This window comes from Prionailurus bengalensis, chromosome B4 (genome assembly GCF_016509475.1).
Source record: "Prionailurus bengalensis isolate Pbe53 chromosome B4, Fcat_Pben_1.1_paternal_pri, whole genome shotgun sequence".
In the NCBI taxonomy this organism is placed as follows: Eukaryota; Metazoa; Chordata; class Mammalia; order Carnivora; family Felidae; genus Prionailurus; species Prionailurus bengalensis.
The window spans coordinates 94,039,244-94,058,294 of NC_057358.1; the positions used below are offsets into that span (position 1 = coordinate 94,039,244).

At 39.1% G+C, this 19,051-nt stretch overlaps 1 protein-coding gene across 1 annotated transcript; it reads left to right on the plus strand.

Moving 5' to 3' along the window:
• Positions 1-3,162: 3,162 nt before the first annotated feature.
• Positions 3,163-8,623, plus strand: LYZ (lysozyme). Its single transcript, XM_043564966.1, has 4 exons — positions 3,163-3,342; positions 5,351-5,515; positions 7,163-7,241; positions 8,335-8,623. The coding sequence occupies exons 1-4, from the start codon at positions 3,207-3,209 to the stop codon at positions 8,399-8,401; spliced, it is 447 nt and encodes a 148-aa protein (XP_043420901.1). The 5' UTR covers positions 3,163-3,206; the 3' UTR covers positions 8,402-8,623.
• Positions 8,624-19,051: the final 10,428 nt, after the last annotated feature.

Below are 19,051 nucleotides of genomic sequence, written 5' to 3' on the forward strand. Positions count from 1 at the left end.
AGAGAGGAGTCAGGGAAGTTGCACCCAGGTGTGGTGGGGTGGGGTTTTTAAGCTGCAGCGGTTCTGGGTTTAGGTCCAGGTGGGCCTTTTTCGTGGCAGGTCGTGCTGTCGCTCGGTGATTGGTTGACCTCCGATTCGTTCTGGCAACTTTTCGTTGGGTTGCGCTGGCAAGATGGCTGTCCCCTCTACTGTGGTTCCAAGGACATCCTAACAATTACTACGAAGCTTTTTGTTTTTGTTTTTGTTTTTAAGGGTAGGGACAGTCTGATGAATTTTTTTGCCTGCAGCAGAAGCCAAAAATATGGGAAGGCCTAGACTTCGTGGGATTTGCTTACAGAGTAAGGGACAATAAGTCAAGCCTTCTTTTTTTTTTTTTTTTTCCAACGTTTTTTTTTAATTTATTTTTGGGACAGAGAGAGACAGAGCATGAACGGGGGAGGGGCAGAGAGAGAGGGAGACACAGAATCGGAAACAAGCTCCAGGCTCCGAGCCATCAGCCCAGAGCCTGACGCGGGGCTCGAACTCACGGACCGCGAGATCGTGACCTGGCTGAAGTCGGACGCTTAACCGACTGCGCCACCCAGGCGCCCCAAGTCAAGCCTTCTTGTGCCTTTTCTGTGCTTTTGTCAAAGCTAGTTCCCGGCTATCAGTATTTTCATCTTTCACACCTGCTTGAGTGTCCTTTGCAGTTCTTAGCATTTGTTCTGAGTCTGATCTCTACTTCCTAATCTAGTTAAGGAAGTTTGTGAAGTTTTTTTCCCTCACACTAGCCATGTATCTTCTGTAACTGTTCTTTCTTTTCTCTCCTTCCTTCCTTCCTTCCTTCCTTCCTTCCTTCCTTCCTTCCTTCCTTCCTCTCTTTCTTATCTGATCTTCCTATAAGTACCAACAGGGCATGTGTTTAGGATGAGAGCTCTCTTAAAAATCCTTTAGATGTAAAAGTCCAAATTTTCAAAGGTATACCTACTTCAACTATGATTCCAAACCAATAAGCCTTTTTTATGGCTTAAAATCAATAAGCCTTTTATGGCAAACCATGGACACAGGGGTGTCCTCAAAGAGAATGCCAAGGATATAGCTCTCTCAAGATGCAGAACCACTCCAAAGATAGTGTAAGAAAGCAAAGACCTTCATTGTCACAGGTGGTAAAGAAAGTTCTGTTTCCCACAAAGTGAGACACTTTAATTCACAGATCCACTAATCTATGTTTCCTGAAAGGTGGTACAAGAATGGGAATTTTCCCAGCACAAACAAGGGAATGAAAACAGAGATGGTAATAGCACCCTAGCCTGCTGGCTGGCTGCCTGATGCAAGCCCAACAGCCTGCACAACCCCACCTCCCCAAGTGCCAGAGACCAGAGAGAATATTCTCACTAGTTACAGATCCAAGTTCTTAGTAATAAAACAAGACAAATGAAGATTCTCATGATTTTCATCATGACAAATAACACAAAAGTCAGACAATGCAAACATGAAAACTTCTGGGAGGCTAAGAATCCATAACCTCTAGGAACCCCAAACCAAATTCATGATTCAAGATCTATTTTACCAAAGTTACTCTCCTGCCATTATGAGCTTAGAAAGGAAAGGACAAAGAGAAATGTTTGTATTCCTCTCTTTACTGGGTACTAGAGTCAGAGATCTGGGAGACTGACGTGGTAAGGATTCTTACCTTCTGTTGGTCTGTTGTTTGTTCCCTCATAGCTGCACTGCAGTCTCTAGGGATAGTAGAATGATCCAGCTTTCTACTGTGCCATCCTCATCAGCAGAAGCTGTACCAGAGGAGAAAAATCATTTTCCTCTTACTCTTTTAGGGTTTCAGCTGGGGCTCTGTAACAAAAGACAGATTAGCAAGAGAAAAACAAATAAGTTTATTAACATGTGTATCTCATGTGTATTTGGGAGAAATGCACGGATGATGCTAACACAAGGAGGTGGCTAGAATTTGGGCTTACATAGTGTCTTCACCAAAGAACAATACATTTTTAGAAGAGTGACGAAACAGAGGAAAAGAGGTTTAGGCTTCCGAGGGCAGCAAACTGTGGGAAGATAAATATTTAGTGGCCACTGGAAGATAATAGCTAGTCGGTAAAATTTGTTCTGTGGAGTCCTCTGGGGCTGTCTTGTAGGGTTGTCAGTGATTAACTTCTGTACAAATTTAGTTTCTGTTTTCAGGCATATAGTCGGAGGGCAGAGAGCTTTCTTGGATCTGCTTCTCAATTGCCTTCAGTTCAAAATAATCTTTATGCCAGGGGCGCCTGGGTGGCGCAGTCGGTTAAGCGTCCAACTTCAGCCAGGTCACGATTTCGCGGTCCGTGAGTTTGAGCCCCGCGTCGGGCTCTGGGCTGATGGCTCGGAGCCTGGAGCCTGTTTCCAATTCTGTGTCTCCCTCTCTCTCTGCCCCTCCCCCGTTCATGCTCTGTCTCTCTCTGTCCCAAAAATAAATAAACGTTGAAAAAAAAAATAATCTTTATGCCAAAGGGGAAGGTTTTTAGGTGGCATAGTCTGCTCCCTGTCTTTAGGTTTGATTATAAAGTCCCCTTGCTATATAATGACCCCTTATGTTCTAACATCAAAATGTGAGATAAGGCATTGTCAAAAAGTTAGAAAATTGTTCACATGAGGCTTATTTGTAATAGGAAAACATAGATTTATAAGCAAAAAAATGTATCACAGCAACAAAAAATGTAGAGTGGGAATATGGCTGAGCAATATGGTATCATGCTGCATACCCATTAAAAACGATCGGTAATGTACCGTGTGCTTTGGGGGAAAGTGTGTATAAAATAATTATAAGTGAAAAAGATGAAGACAACATAGTGAAGGCAAAATAAAAAATTGGACCCCATTTTCAGTTGTGTAACATGGCCGTTCAGGTTATTTTTCTTTATAGTTGCTCAAATTCATAATAAAATAGGAGACGATTCCTGCTTTGGAAACAGCCCTACTTCCCCATGCTTCCTGAGCCAAGTCTTTAATGCCATTTCATCATTTTCCTGTAGGTTAATTCTTAGGACATCAGAATATCTCTCTTCAAATATCAAAAAAGAACTTTTAAAGTCAGTGAACCAATAAACAGTTCCTGTTTTTCCCATCTCTCAAAGGGTGGAGCCCCCAAAGGACTAGGAGAAGAAGGAAGTTAAAAGGTGTTAAATACCGAGGCCAGCTTGCCCTCGTCAGCCTAGAGATCTGGCTTCCTAGTCAACATGAAGGCTCTCCTTTTTCTGGGGCTTCTCCTCCTGTCCGTCACCGTCCAGGGCAAGATCTTTCAAAGATGTGAGCTGGCCAAAACTCTGAAAAGACTTGGGATGGATGGCTTTAAAGGTGTCAGCCTGGCGACCTGTAAGTTAACTCTCCATACGTGCAAGTACTTAGCCGAGTGTGGAATAGCCAGAGGATGAGTAATAAGAAAGAGGCTTTGAATGAATGGACTTCTTTTATTTCTTTGAGGGTCTGTGTGCTTACAATTGTTACAAATATCAACTCGTGTCTTTTGAATCAGATATGCCAGAAGAAGGAATGAGGGCATGGGAGAGCAAAATTCTATGCCATTCTAAGTACACCAGGACCCACTGCACTCTTCGAGTGCGGCTGAATTTGCCAGTTGCCTTAGGTTTAGTGGCAGATGAAGTCTGACTAAAAGATACATTTGAGTGCCTGGAATATGTATCAAGTCCTTTCTACTTGACTCCAGGTATTTCCTGTTTGGAACTTGGTTCCAAAAAAAATGAGCCTAGAGTAATGAGTATTTTCTGCTTTTTAAATTTCCCTGCCATGACATGGGATTTTTAACAGCAAAGTTTTAAAAACCTATGTTGAACTCTCAGTGCAGTTCCCCTCAATTACTGTGTGTGTAAGGATCCCTGAAATGCAGCTTGAAATCCCGTTTTACTATTCTCACTATAGTCGATTAACTATTTTTCATTTTCTTCCACATAACTCAAGATATGTCCAAGTAAAAGTTATTTTATATTTGAGTCCATATTTGTCAATGTGATCACTATATCTTTCAGGTTGAATTCAAACATTTCCTCTCAATAACTGTTTAAAAATTTTTTAATGTTTATTTTTTTGAGAGAGAGAGCGCAAGCAGGGGAGGGGCAGAGAGGTGGAGAGAGGATCGGAAGTGGACCCTGCACTGACAGCAGCAAGCCTGACCTGGGGCTCAAACTCACCTGAGCAGAAGTTGGATGCTCAACTGACCGAGCCACCAAGGCGCTCCAATAACTATTTTTGAATGAATGAGTGGATGGATAGATGAAAAAGTCTTTCCTATTTATATTTCTTGGGTTTTTTTTTTAATGTTTATTCATTTTTGAGAGAGAGGGAGAGAGAGAGAGAGAGAGAGAGAGAGAGAGAGAGAAGATGAGCGGGGGAGGGGAAGAGAGAGAGAGGGAGACAGAGTCCAAAGCAGGCTGCAGGCTCCCAGCTGTCAACACAGAGCTTGATGAGGGGCTCTAACTCATGAATGGTGAGATCATGACCTGGGCCGAAGTCGGATGATTTGACTGAGCCACCCAGGCGCCCCTATATCTCTTGTTTACCAGATTCTAATTTGATAACCAAATTCACCTTTAGGTATCTGAAGAAAATTTATTTCTCCCAGAAAATTCTTAGTTTTTCTGATAAAAAGCGTTTTTCCATCAGCGTACATATCTGCTATTAATTTTAAAATTCACTTAACAACTCTGTTGATTTTCCTATTCTAGGCTAAATCTTGCCTGCAAGATGGGAGCAGGGGAAGGGTAATAGCAATGGAAGAAACAGCTATTTTAATATTTTGAAAGTATGCTATCTTGTTCATTAGCATTACAAAATGATTTGCTAACAAAAGGAATCTCACTCAAGTGTTGAAATATTTTTGGGGATGCCTGGCTGGTTCAGTCAGTGGAACATGCAACTCTTGATCTCAGGGTTTTAAGTTCAAGCCCCATTTTGGATGTAGAGATTACTTTAAAAAATAAAATCTTAGGGGCACCTGGATTGGTTAAGTGGCCGACTTCAGCTCAGGTCATGATCTCATGGTTCGCGTGTTCAAGCCCCACGTCAGGCTCTGTGCTGACAGCTCAGAGCCTGGAGCCTGCTTCAAATTCTGTGTGTGTCTCTCTCTCTCTTCTCCTCCCCCACTTGTGCTCTGTCCTCTCTGTCTCTCAAAAATAAATAAACGTTAAAAAAAATTTTAATAATAAAATAAAATCTTAAATATAGATGTATATATATATTTACAAGTAAAACACACCTTTATACTTATAAAGTAAGTCATTAACAATAGAATAGCAAATTAGAACTGATTATGGTATGACAAATCAGGTGGTATTGATATTTATAACTAAAAATAAGTTTTTTTCAGGGATGTGTATGGCCAAATGGGAAAGTGATTATAACACAAGGGCTACAAACTACAATCCTGGAAGCCGAAGCACTGATTATGGGATATTTCAGATTAATAGCCGTTACTGGTGTAATGATGGCAAAACCCCCCGTGCAGAAAATGCCTGTCATGTATCCTGCAGCGGTAAGACACGATGATATTTGATTGATGGCACAGGACTCATCTGGCTATATTTACAAGAACAGAGATTCAATACAAATGAAAAATCTTGAAAGATTCATCAGCGACCTAGAAAAACTCTATTTCAATGTCTAGAAATGCTTTATTATCTTCCTCATAATTCCCTAAGAAATTAAAGAGCTCATTATATCATAAAAAGTTGATGTTTTCTAATATATGCAAGTTTCTGAAATGATCTATTAACTTATTATAAATGGATTTATTAATGCTTGTCAAAAAGAATGTCATTTCTCCCACTCTCTTTGGGGAGATTTAGGGATAATTTGGTTGTGTGGCCCTTTTTTAAAAATTGTTTTTACTTTTTATTTTGAAATGTCCTAAATACATAGAAATTTAGAGACGTTAGTATAATAAACAGCCATTTACTTTTTTCATGTATATGTTCCTTTTTGCTGAATGATTTTATTTTATTTTATTGTTGGTGCCTTTTATTTATTTTTTGACATTGTTTAAATTTTATTTATTTTTAATTTTACACTTATTTTTAGTGTAATAATGTTTTCAGGAATAGAATTTAGTGACTCATCACTTACATATAACATATAACTTGCACCTTCAGAAAATACAGTTCCTATATAATTATTGTTATACCTAACAAGTTGATTAATGGATTTGTTTAATTTGGGTGAAACAAATATTCTATTGAACTCATATAAAAAATAGAAATAAATGTGGAATCTCTAGTGCACAAAAATATTGGAGAAATATAGTAAAATTGATGCTGTTAATTTTAAATGTTAAAATTCCTAATAGACAAGATTCATCTCAGAATATATTTTTTATCCAGATAATTTATTTTTGATTTATTTTAAAAAAATATATTATATAACATATGTGCTCATTGAATAAAAATTTTTACTACCCAGAGATTTATGACCACTGGTAACTTCTAGTATATATTCTTCCACAAAATGTATCAATCATGTATATGAATTACAAAGCTATATCATTCACAAATGAACCTACACACAAACATGTAAACAATGTGTGTATTACGAAAAATGAAGTTGTACTACATATACTGCCTACGACTTGCTCTTTATCACACAAAATTATGTCAACAAATACAAAGCTGTATTCTTTTTCAAGGATGAAAAGAATTCCACAAATTAATGTTCCATACCTTATTGGTCCAACTCTTACTGGAAAGCCCTTTGGTTCCTCTGCTTTTTCCCCTTTATTAAATGCCATGAACATCTTGTGCCTATATCTCCAGGTGCATTTTTATTATTTCTTTAGGATAGATTTCTGGTAGTAGAACTGCTGATTAAAAAGTTGCTAGTCTCTGTTTGGTTTTTTTATTTGTTTGTTGTGTTTTTTACAGTCGCTACTTAAAAAGACAACCTTCTATTGCATTAGTTAATTCCAGAGCTTCCAATGACTTTGGTATATGAGAAACAGAATGCTTTATCTCATGCCAAATGGGATGGAATGAAACAAAAATTTCCCCCAACATTCACAGATAAATGGACTCTTGGCATATTACTTTAATGTTCTTTCCTCAGCCTAAGAGAATAATGCTGGCTATATCTAAGCTTACAATGAAATTTCTCTGGAAGTTGTTCTCATTCCTCACCATCTCTTTTTCAGAGTTGCTGCAAGATAACATCAGTCAAGCTGTAAAATGTGCAAAGAGGGTTGTCAGTGATCCACGAGGCATTAAAGCATGGTACGTTTAAGCATTAGTGGGGAAAGCTACTTTGCCCTAGGGTTAAGAGAAAAGTGAGAGGGGGTGGCTCATTGGGTTAAGCGTCCGACTTCCGCTCAGGTCATGATCTCGCAGTCTGTGAGTTCAAGCGCCCCCGTTGGTCTCTGTGCTGGCAGCTCAGAGCCTGGAGCCTGCTGTGGATTCTGTCTCCCTCTCTCTCTGCCCCTCTCCCATTTGCACTCTGTCTCTCTCTCTCTCAAAATAAATAAACATTTTAAAAATTTTTTAAAAAAAGGGGGCACCTGGGTGGCTCAGTTGAGCGTCTGACTTCGGCTCAGGTCATGACCTCACAGTCTGTGGGTTGGAGCCCCGAGTCAGGCTCTGTGCTGACAGCTCAGAGCCTGGAGCCTGCCTCCGATCCTGTGTCTCCCTCTCTCTCCACCCCTCCCCCACTCTCACTTTGTCTCACTCTGTCTCTCAAAAATAAATAAATGTAAAAAAATAAAGATTAAAATTAAAATTAAAAAAAAGAGAAATGAGAGAGGATTTTCAAAGACCAAAGTATGCTACTGAGAAGTGAACATTGCAGCTCTAGACTTACGCTAAACAAGGAGTTACCTACAAACAATCTACTTCCTCTGATTTAGAATCTTACTCAGGAATCGCTAAATTCTACTCCTGAAACCAGTATTACACTATATGTTAACTATCTAGAATTTAAATAAAAACTTACAAATATAGAATCTTACTCTTTTACTCTTCAATTTATTTTAGAGGATTTCTAGAGTTTTTATGATTGTCAACACTCTATCAGTTCCTTGTCATATCTTGAAACTACTTTTGGAGTTAAGTGAATGTGGAAAGCACTTTGCAGGTGCTATTGCAGAATGCATTTATCAATGTTTATGTTCAGCATTCTGTGTTCTAGTGAGGGCTTCGGGGGAGGCGATATACTTGGTGTACATCTCTCCATTTAATAAATAGCAATATCTGTCTGTAGCCTGTTGTCCATTTAGTGGTAAAACATTCTGTTCTCCCAGAGGATTTGAAGTATGTGTATTACAATGAAGATGTGTTTTAACCTTATCACCATTTATTTCACCATTCTCTACAGGGTGGCGTGGAGAACACACTGTCAAAACAAAGATGTCTCTCAGTATGTTCGGAACTGTGGAGTGTAACTGTTGGAGTTTTCCTTCTTCAGCTCATTCTAGGTCTTTTTCCTTTAAGGGAGTAGTGATTGAGTGAAAGGTCACACTACCATTCTTTCAAACAATAACATTTTTACAGATGCAGGAGCAAAATATGGTCTTTATTCTAAAAGGCTTGTTTACAAATGTGTTTATTATTTGATAGTCATCCTGTAACATTTTTCAGTTTGCTAATAGAAATAATGCTGGTGAGGGGCACCTGGGTGGCGCAGTCGGTTAAGCGTCCGGCTTCAGCCAGGTCACGATCTCGCGGTCCGTGAGTTCGAGCCCCGCGTCGGGCTCTGGGCTGATGGCCCGGAGCCTGGAGCCTGTTTCCGATTCTGTGTCTCCCTCTCTCTCTGCCCCTCCCCCGTTCATGCTCTGTCTCTCTCTGTCCCAAAAATAAATAAACGTTGAAAAAAAATTAAAAAAAAAAAAAAAAAAAGAAATAATGCTGGTGAAAGCTTATCTAAAATCTTGCCTATCGAATACATCTCCAGTACATTCAGTCCTTAAAGAAATAACCCAGACTTAATCTTTATTACTCCCCAGTAGTTTATAAAAATGTAACAGAAGGCTGTCTTACAACAAATTGATCATAGGCAAAATTCTAGCTTCATAGGCATCTGATGCCTTCATCTGTTCAGGCATCTCCAAAAACAGTAAAAACAAAAACAAAATACACACACACACACGCACACACAGAAAAATAACAAAAACAAACCAAACCAAAACACTCTGTTGGACAATATCAAGTAAAAATGCTAAATGACAAAAATGAAAACAGCCTGAATTAAGGATTTTGCTTTTCTAAAGTGTGACCTTGGTTTAAATGTTTTCGCAGAAATGTTGCTTTCATACTCCTTTAAAAATAAATTAACAATTTATGTGTCAATCTATTTTAGCCCTTTGAAGAATTCTTCTGTGCACTTTTCTGATTATGAAGGAATATAAAGGACTAGATGAATTGTTGCTGTTCCTTAATTTTATTAACTTAGATTCATGCAGAATGAATAAATCCTGAAATAATTGCTGATTAACCACAAATGTGAAATTATGCATGCTGTAAAAAAAATACAAACATTATCATTAAATGCTTTGTCTTTGTTTAGACCCATCTAGTGTCTCTGAAGAAAAAATATATGTATTAAAAATATATATATTTGGCACTCTTAATATATCCTATGTCTTCAGCTGTACCCAAATAGCTAGATATTGCTGGAGAAAAACCCACAAGCATTCTGATAGATCTCACTATCATAACCACAAATCTGACATGGGCCCTCAGTCTGCATGACCATCTTACCAACTTCTCTGCACTCCTATGGTGGTGTTCCCACTCTCCAAAATGACTATTTTACTTCTCTTCCTCTCCCTTCAAAGACCCAGCATACACACCCAACCACCCATCTTCCACTCTCTCTCGTCAGTATATCACCTGCCCTCACATGACACTGAGAAAAAAGAAGCAACCTCATACGAAATTCTCTCCTCCTTGCCACCATGACAGTGGTCACACCTTACCTCTCTTCCTCTGCTCCCACCAATAACTGTCTGCACATGCAATCTCAGATTGAATCCCTCTCACTACTCCAAGTTAACTGAGTGTTTCCTGCATCCTGAGTTTCCCCCTCCTTGCTGGATCACCCCTGCCATTGTACAAAATGTCCTGGTAACCTTCCATCTTACAAAGACCTCCATTAACCAACACAAGTCTCTAACTACATCATTCTGACTTCTGGGATGAGAGATCTGTATACACCAACTCCATGTCCTCACCTGCCTTTTCTCCCTCACCTTCTCTTTTCAAACCTTTTTTTTTTTAATTTTTATTTATTTTGAGAGAGAGAAAAAGGGAGAGAGCCAAGCAGACTCCAGGCTGTTAGCGCCAATCTCAACACTGGTCTCTATCCCACAAACTGTGAGATGATGACCAGAGCCTGGATCAAGAGTCAGAAGCTCAGGGGCGCCTGGGTGGCTCAGTTGGTTATGCTTCCTGCTCTTGATTTTGGCTCAGGTCATGACCTTGAGGTTAGTGAAATCCAACCCTGCATTGGGCTCTGTGCTGACAGCATAGAGCCTGCTTGGGATTCTCATTCTCATTCTCTCTCTCTCTCTCTCTCTCTCTCTCTCTCCCCCCTTCCTCACTCACGCATGCTCTTTCTCTCAAAATAAATAAATAAATTTTTTAAAAAGTCAGAAGCTCAACCGACTGAGCCACCCAGGTGCCCCTCTTTTCAAACCTTCTTCACCTGGCTGCTATCCTTAGTTGTTAGCTGAAACCTCTCCTTCATGGCTCCTTCTGTGACTCCTTGAGGCCAATTCTAGTAATCGCCCATTCTCTGTTCAACTTACATGATCTCCCAGCAGTACTTGACGAAGTAAACCACTTCATACTTCTAGAAAACTCTTTCTCCCTCTGCTTCTCCTCATTCACATCTGGCCTCACGTATTGCTCCTTCTCAGTCCTTGGCTGACCTTTTCTCTGCTATTTAGTTTCTAACTGTGGGAGGTCCCAGGACTCATGCCTATAGCCACTGGATAGACCACATATCTTATTTATTTATTTATTTATTTATTTATTTATTTATTTATTTATTTATTTATTATTTTGTCTTTTCTTGCTGAAATATAACTTCTACAATAACAGATTTTCGGGGCACCTGGCTGACTCAGTGGGTAGAGCATGCTACTCTGGATCTCGGGGTTGTGAATTCAAGCCCCACATTGGATGTAGAGATTACTTAAAAAAATCTTTAAAAAAACCCAGATTTTTCCCACTTTTTAAACATATTGAAATAACTCAATTTCCCCCAAATGTACAAATACAGTACAAAGGCCTTTTATTTTTCTAAATAGTTTGAGAGTAAATTGGTGCCCATGTGGCCCTGAATTGTTCAGTATGTGATTCCTACATAACCTCAAAACATCACCCAAATCAGGAAGTTAACCGTGCTACATAATTACCACCTAATCATCATATCCCATTCAATTTCATCAATTGTCCCTCTAAGTTCTTTACAGTAAAAATATCTAATTCAGAATTATGTATTGTATTTGGTGGTCTTTATTAGTTTTCTTCAATCTGGATCATCTCTTCGGTTTTTTTTTCCCTTGACTTCTACAACTAACAATTTTGAAGACCACGAATCAGTTATGTTGTAAAATGTCCTAAGGTTGTTTTGAGGTTCTACTGATTAGATTAGGCTGTGCCTCTTTGGCAGGAGTACCACGGAAGTGAGGCTGTGCCGTTCTCATTGTGCCCTCTTAGGTGGCATGCGGTTTTGAAATGTTCTATTACTGGTGACGTTCATTTCAGTCATTTGATGAAGGTGATGTCTGCAAGTCACCTCCCCTGTGAAGTATTTGCGAAGAGTAATGTACTTTGAGATTGTTCCTTATCAAATTTTCAACTTATGCATTTATTTATTGTATCAGTATGGACTCATGGCTTCCTGTTTTATTCAAGTTATAATGAATTATAATCTATTACTATCGTTTATTTTTGATGCTCACGCTGTCCATGATTTGGCTAGTGGAGCTCCTGCAAGCTCGCTTCTGCATTATTTTGACATGTTCGCATCATTCTTTGAGCACCTTCTTGTTTTCTGGCCCAGGATGTTCTAAGACTCACCTTGTTCTTTCCCTGCTCCAGCCCTGAAATCACCCATTTCTCCAAAGAACACTGATCCTTCACAGTGGACAATGGTATTTAAAACACAAGATCTAGGCACTAGGGTGTCACTGTTGCCAGGCCCTGTCAATGGCCAGAGAAGGAGGATATGCACAATACTCGTCACTCTATCTATCCATTTATATTAAATTCACATCAGTATCTCCAACTCCAATCCCACACCACAGGGTTTATTCTAGTTTTCTCTTTTCCCATGTTGTTCCCAGAGAACTCCCTTCTCTGATGGTGAGAAAGCTGGCATCCATTGTCCTTAATAACCTTAAAATGTATCCTTAGTACATGTATGTATTTGATCAATTTGTCTGTATGTAACCGATCTCCTAACACTGCCACAGCATGGAAGAGACGGCCTCCATTCAGGCTCTGATACCCTTCGTTGGCTCCTCCTTCTTCCACATCTGCACACCCTCTTAACTGTGTTATATCTCTAACACGCTATGCTGGGTCACTGTCCTAATAGGAAGGGGGGCAGAGTTTTTTACTCTTGTTTACACCTATATTCCAAACACCTAAAACAGTGCCTGGAACATGATATATGCTCAATAAACAGTTGATTGAATGAATCTCTTTCTTATTATTTAGTATATTCCTCCATGTTTACCATTCTAGGATTTTTCTTACTCCTCAGGTCCACATGATTCCAGTACAACAGCTCCTGGGATTCCAAGGGTCAGGTCTCAGGGTGCCTGGCTGGCTCAGTCGGAAGGCTGTGCGACCCTTAATCTCAGGGTTGTGAGTTTGAGCCCCATGTGGGGTGTAGAGATTAGTTAAATAAATAAAACTTAAAGAAACAAATTCATCCACAGGTCAGGTCTCAAGACTATGTGAAGGTAGTGTGTAGACTAGCCATGGGAGGGCAGCAGAGGACTTCAACACAGGTGCAGCCTTGGGCTTCAAGATTTTGGGACCATTCTAGTATGAATAAACCCAGAAAAAATATGGGTTTATTCATATCAGGTTACCTAGAGGTGTATAAAGAATGGATCAAAGTAGGGGAGAGAGACTTGAAGAGTGACTGCCTAAATGCAGAGATGGGCTATATCCAGGAAGCACCATACAACACAGGCTGACTAAAGAAACAATGAGAGATTAGCAAAAGTTGTCTGTAGAGCGAAAGCAATGTTTGTTGGAGATTTTGCTTAATGTTTTTGATAAATATCATTTTTTACCTTTACCTGTTATATACAATTAATTTCCCAAACTAAATTTCTCTTATTCAGGAATGGAATAAAAATCAGTATCAATGGTTGATCATTTTTGAGAGAAACTCAATTTTCATATTGCTTAGTTTTACCCTAGGATATTATTTGAAATGTGGAATCATATTCCAAATGATAATTTAGCTCTTTATGTGGCACTAATTATAACTAAGCCCTGAGCACATTTCTAGTATTTAGTGGACTCATTTTTAAAATATTTACTTAGAAGTTGCTAAAGGGAATTAATAAAAATTATAATCAGAAGTGACCAATGTCATTCATAGATACAATGTTTTTCAATTAAATGCATGTCTATTATGCAATCGTATTTTAAAAGTTATTTTTTAATTTTAATCAGGTTATAAATTCTCAATGTTTACAGAGTCAGGTAAGTTCCACAAGGTTCATTATGAAAGATGTACCTCCTCATTTCTCCCCCTTTACATGATCACTTTCTACTCTATTAGTTTAATAGTAATTTTTTATATTTGCCTCCGTGCTTTAAAGTATTAGACTTGTATTGATTTTTCTTGATTTTTTCATGTTAGGATATTGACTTCCCACTATCAGGGTTCAGGATTAGGCTCTATTTCCTCCTCCTCCTCCTCCTATCACAAAAGGGCGCCCAATGCCCATCCTTCCAATGTAATTATATATTTTTTTGTTAGACCAATACCCGGTATTTCTGTAGCCATAAATACAATTATTTTCTTCTTTTATGCAGTATTTTATTTTCTCTAGAGCTAATAACTGTATGATTCTTAAATTTGCTTAGTTTTCTGTGTATCTCATTAGTTTACCTCCCAAACTCTAGGTGTAATATTTACACATTAAAAGTATTTAAATAATCTCTCAAGGCTTCAGACCCAGCTAGAATTTTGTCAATTTCATCTTTTTTAAAAAAATTAATTTATTTAAGTAATCTCCATAACCAATGACGGGCTCAAACTCATAAATCCGAAATCAAGAGTCTCATTCTTTTCCAATTGAGCCAGCCAGGCACCCCAATTTCATCTTTTTAAAGCGGTAATTCCCAAAGATTTCCCACCAAATCTAACTGGGACTTGTTTCTGTCTGTGTCTAATACATAGCTTATCACCCTGGGTTTGCTCTTTCAACATCATTTTGGGATCCTCTTCTTTTATCTCCATATTTTATATTTATTGTGTTTCCTGTATTTCATAATTTCCTCTTTCTTGGTTTATTTTGGTGGATTACATCTCCAGAATCTTCCTGAGAAAGGGTACATGAAAGGTACTTTTTTCGAGACTTAGCATGTCTGAAATTGTCTTTTTTCTATTTCACACTTGGTTGATAATTGGCTGGGTATGGAATATTAAGTTGGAATTAATGTTCTTCAGAAATTTGGAGATGGTCTATTGAACTGGGACTGCCTGGGGAACCAAACCCAGGGAAGTCCATTGTGCCCTAGATTACAATGTTGCTACTAAGGAGTCTTAAGCCATTATGAATTCGTAACCCAGAAGTACGTGGGATCTTCTCTTTATCTTCAGGGTTGTGAAAGTTTGCAATGATGTACCTTGATGTGGATCTGTTTTCATATTTGTTCTGGGTACTTGGTAGGATCTTCAGCTTAGAAACTCATAACCTTAAGTACTAGAAAGCTTTGTTGAATCATTTATTAATTATTTCCTTCCTTCCATTTTCTTCATTCTCTTTGGAACTCCTAGACTAGTCCTCTGATATAGTTATAGAGTGAATTGGGTCCCTCTAAAATTCATATGTTGAAGCCCTAACCTCCAATGTGACTGTATATGAGGGTAAGGCCTTTAAATAGGTAATTAAGGTAATTAAATGAAGTCATAAGGGTAGGGTCCTAATCCAACAGGACTTGTGTCTTTATAAGAAGAGGAGGAGACCCCAGGAATGTGTATGCACATTTAAAAGGCCACGTGAGGACATGGTGAAAAGGCCACCATCTGCAAGCCAAGGAGAAAGGCCACAGGAGAAACCAAAGGTGACAACACCTTGATCTTGGATTTCTACCCGCCACAACTGTGAGAAAATAAATTTCTATTGTTTAAGGCACCCAGCCTGTGGTATTCTGTTATGGTAGCCCTAGCAACCAAATACAGAATTTTTTGGGGGGGTGGGGGTAGAAGGAGAGGGACAGAGAGAGAGGGAGAGAATCCCAAGCAGGGTCCAAGATGTCATCAAGGAGCCTGACACAGAGCTTGATCCCATGACCCTGAGATCATGATTTGAGCCAAAATTAAGAGTCGGACACTCAACCGACTGAGTCACCCAGGTGCCCCTGTTGTCATGTTTTCTGTCCTCTCTTCCATTTCTTTGTCTTTTGCTCTACTTTCTGGGAGATTTCTTTGATATTATCATTTGACCTTTTAATTGAGTTTTTTACATGTGTATTTATTTATTTTGAGAGAGAGAGAGAAACAGCACAAGCAGGGTAGGGGCAGAGAGAGGGGGAGAGAGAATCCCAAGCAGGCTCTGTGATGTCAGCCCGGAACCCAACCCAGGGCTTGATCCCACAAACCATGAGATCATGACCTGAGACAAAATCAAGAGCCGGATGTTCAGCCAACTGAGCCACCTAGGTGCCCCTAATTGAGTTTTTGCGTTTCTACTATCGTATTTCAAATTTCCTACAGCTCTTTTTTCCTTTATAAATGTTCCTTTTTTTCTTTGTTTAGTGTCATGTTTACTATTTTTTGTTTTATCTGAATATCATCACTGTTCTTTTGTTTTGTTTTGACCTTTACTTCCCTATGTTTCCTCTAATCTGTCATTTTGTTTATTTTGAATTGTATGTTTCATATTAGAGGCATTTCTCAGTTATTTGGTAAGCCTTGGTTATCTGCTTAAATTTAGGAGTTGAAAAATAAAAGTTTAATTTGGAGTTCCAAGGGCTTATGTGGATTTGACCATATGTACTTTGCTGAAGGATGATCAAGATAGGTTGAGTGAGATTCATCGGGGATCCTGAGATCTCTTCCCTAGGCTGGTCAGATTCCCCAGAGAAGCCTCTCTCTATTGGCTGCTAGAAAACAAAGGCCTGGTTGCCAGCATTTTAAGAGTTAAGTGAGGGACAGAGGTCTTAGCCCCTGGCAGCCATAATTTCATTAATCTACCTATTTTCTGTATGGTATTCCTTCCTTAACTCTACCTGTTGTTCTTCAATATAGAGACCATGTTTTTCCTCTGTTTATTCCTTGGCAGTAAATAGCATGTAATTGTTTAATTGTATTAATATTTCTTAAACAGCCTCTCAAACAGTCTTTGTTAGCTCCTTTTCTCCATCTTCCCCCACCCTTACTTCCAGAGATCCCCACAACTACAGATTCTTGAAACTTGGGAAGTTTCTGTAGTGCAAATTGAGCAGCTTATTAGTTCTGACTGCTCAGCTCTCAGGACTGCTCTATACCACTTGCCATTTGTATTCCAGAGTTCAATATTTTGTTTCACCTTCTTTCCTATTCTTCTTACCTTAAAGGTTTATGCCTTTTTGAAAATCTCTTTACTTGCTTTAAAGGAGTTTTGGGGGGAAGCAAAAGATATGTATTCAATTCATTATCTTTCCCCCAAAGTTTCCAATATGTTTTATGTATTTGTTTAATTTTATTTTATTAAATGTTATTTTACTTTAAAAATACTTAGGGTAAGATTTAAAAAAATTTTTTTTTCAACGTTTATTTATTTTTGGGACAGAGAGAGACAGAGCATGAACGGGGGAGGGGCAGAGAGAGAGGGAGACACAGAATCAGAAACAGGCTCCAGGCTCTGAGCCATCAGCCCAGAGCCCGACGCGGGGCTCGAACTCACGGACCACGAGATCGTGACCTGGCTGAAGTCGGACGCTTAACCGACTGCGCCACCCAGGCGCCCCCTTAGGGTAAGATTTTAAGCAAAGAATAAAAAACCCCCTGAGAAACAGGAGAAAAGAAGAAAAAGGAGAGCTGGAAAAATAATTATAAAGGGCATATTTGGGTTCCAGAGATCACATTTTGAAAGCCATAATCTGGAAAAGGTGAACTTCAGATGAGGGTACAGGGGACAAAAAAAAAGTTCCATATTATGATGTGAAGCATTTTGTATGACAGTGTCTTTAACAGATCTCATTGGTTTCAATTACCTTTGGAAAAATGCCCTCAAGTCTTCTTGACTTTTCCAGTTTTCATTTAATCACTGTTCAACAAACATTATTGGGCACAAGAAATGTTGACTAAGGTCTAAGAATACTAAGGTGAATAAGATAGTTATTGCCTTAATGGAATTCACAAATAATTAATATATAACATGATAAGAGTTACAATCCCTTGGGCACTTTGGGAACATAGAGGAGACAGTGACTAACTACCTAGTAATCAGATGCCAGAGAAATAACAGAAAAACCAAGAGAATGGGCACCACAAAAGAGGCAGTGGATAACAGCATCAAATCCTGGTCAAGAAGTCAAATCAGTTAAGGGAAAGTAGTAATTGGATTTACTACCCATCATCCATTTAACCCATCCCCCTGCCCACCTCCCCTCCAGTAACCCTCAGTTTGTTCTTTACAGTTAAGAATCTATTTCCTGATTTGCCTCTTTTCCCCCATGCCCATGTGTTTTATTTCTTAAATTCCACATATAAGTGAAATCATACATATTTGTCTTTCCCTGATTTATTTCGCTTAGCATAATACACTCTAGGTCCATCCATATCATGGCAAATGGCAAGATTTCATTCTTCTTTATGGTTGAGTAATATTCCATTATATGTGTGTATTTACATCTTCTTTATCCATTCATCAGTCAATGGACATTTGGGCTCTTTCCACAATTTGGCTATTGTTGATAATGCTGCTATAAACATCAAGGTGCATGTGCCTGTTCCAATCAGTAATTTTGTTTCCTTTGGGTAATACCTAGTAGCGCAATTACTGGATGTACGGTAGTTCTATTTTTAACTTTTTGAGGAACCTCCATATTGCTTTTAATAAGAAAGATTTAAACTTACCTTTTCTTATGGGGAAAAGCCAAAGTAGAAGAAAGGCTGATGATACAGGGCAGGGTGAGGATGACTGATGGGGCAAAATCCTTGAGGAAGCAAAAAAAGAATGAGATCAAGAACACAGACTGAAGAACTGATTTTAAACTGGAAGAAGATTCCCTCTTGAACAGAAGAGAAGGGATGAAGGATATTGGGCAAACCAAAGCTTATGTTTGGGTCTGCTGGCATGGAGGTCTTTTTCTCTGTGAAATAACACGCATGCAAAGTCATCCGCTAAGAGTGAGAGGGTTGATGTTGGAGTCGGAGGTTTGAGACTCAGGAAAAGCTTAAAATAACTAGTGGAGAAAAAGGAGAGAGAACTGGCTACCATCTAAAACTTCAATTGGAAACCACTAGTTTAGTGCTGCACTAAGCTTTGCAGTTATCAGTGCCACTTACGAGCAATAGAGATAAGGTTTGCCATCAAGTTATGGACCTTGGAATCTAAACTGTGAGTAGAAAAGAAAGTAAGGGAGGAGAGAAGGAGGTAAATAAGAAATGAGCGGTTCAAGTGTGGAGGTCTGGATGAAGACCACGAAAAGCTGGGGTTGGCGAGTAGATTTAATGAACTTGATTTCAGAATCGGAACTGTTCAGCGATGACAAGGTATTGGCTCCAAATGCCAACGTCTCGGTTACTCTGTAGCCAGGTGGTCTGGGTCGGCCCCAGCGGTTTCCCGCCACCTCCGCACGCTCAGCAAGAGGGCTGCGGCCCAGCGCGTGCGCACTGCACCGGCGAG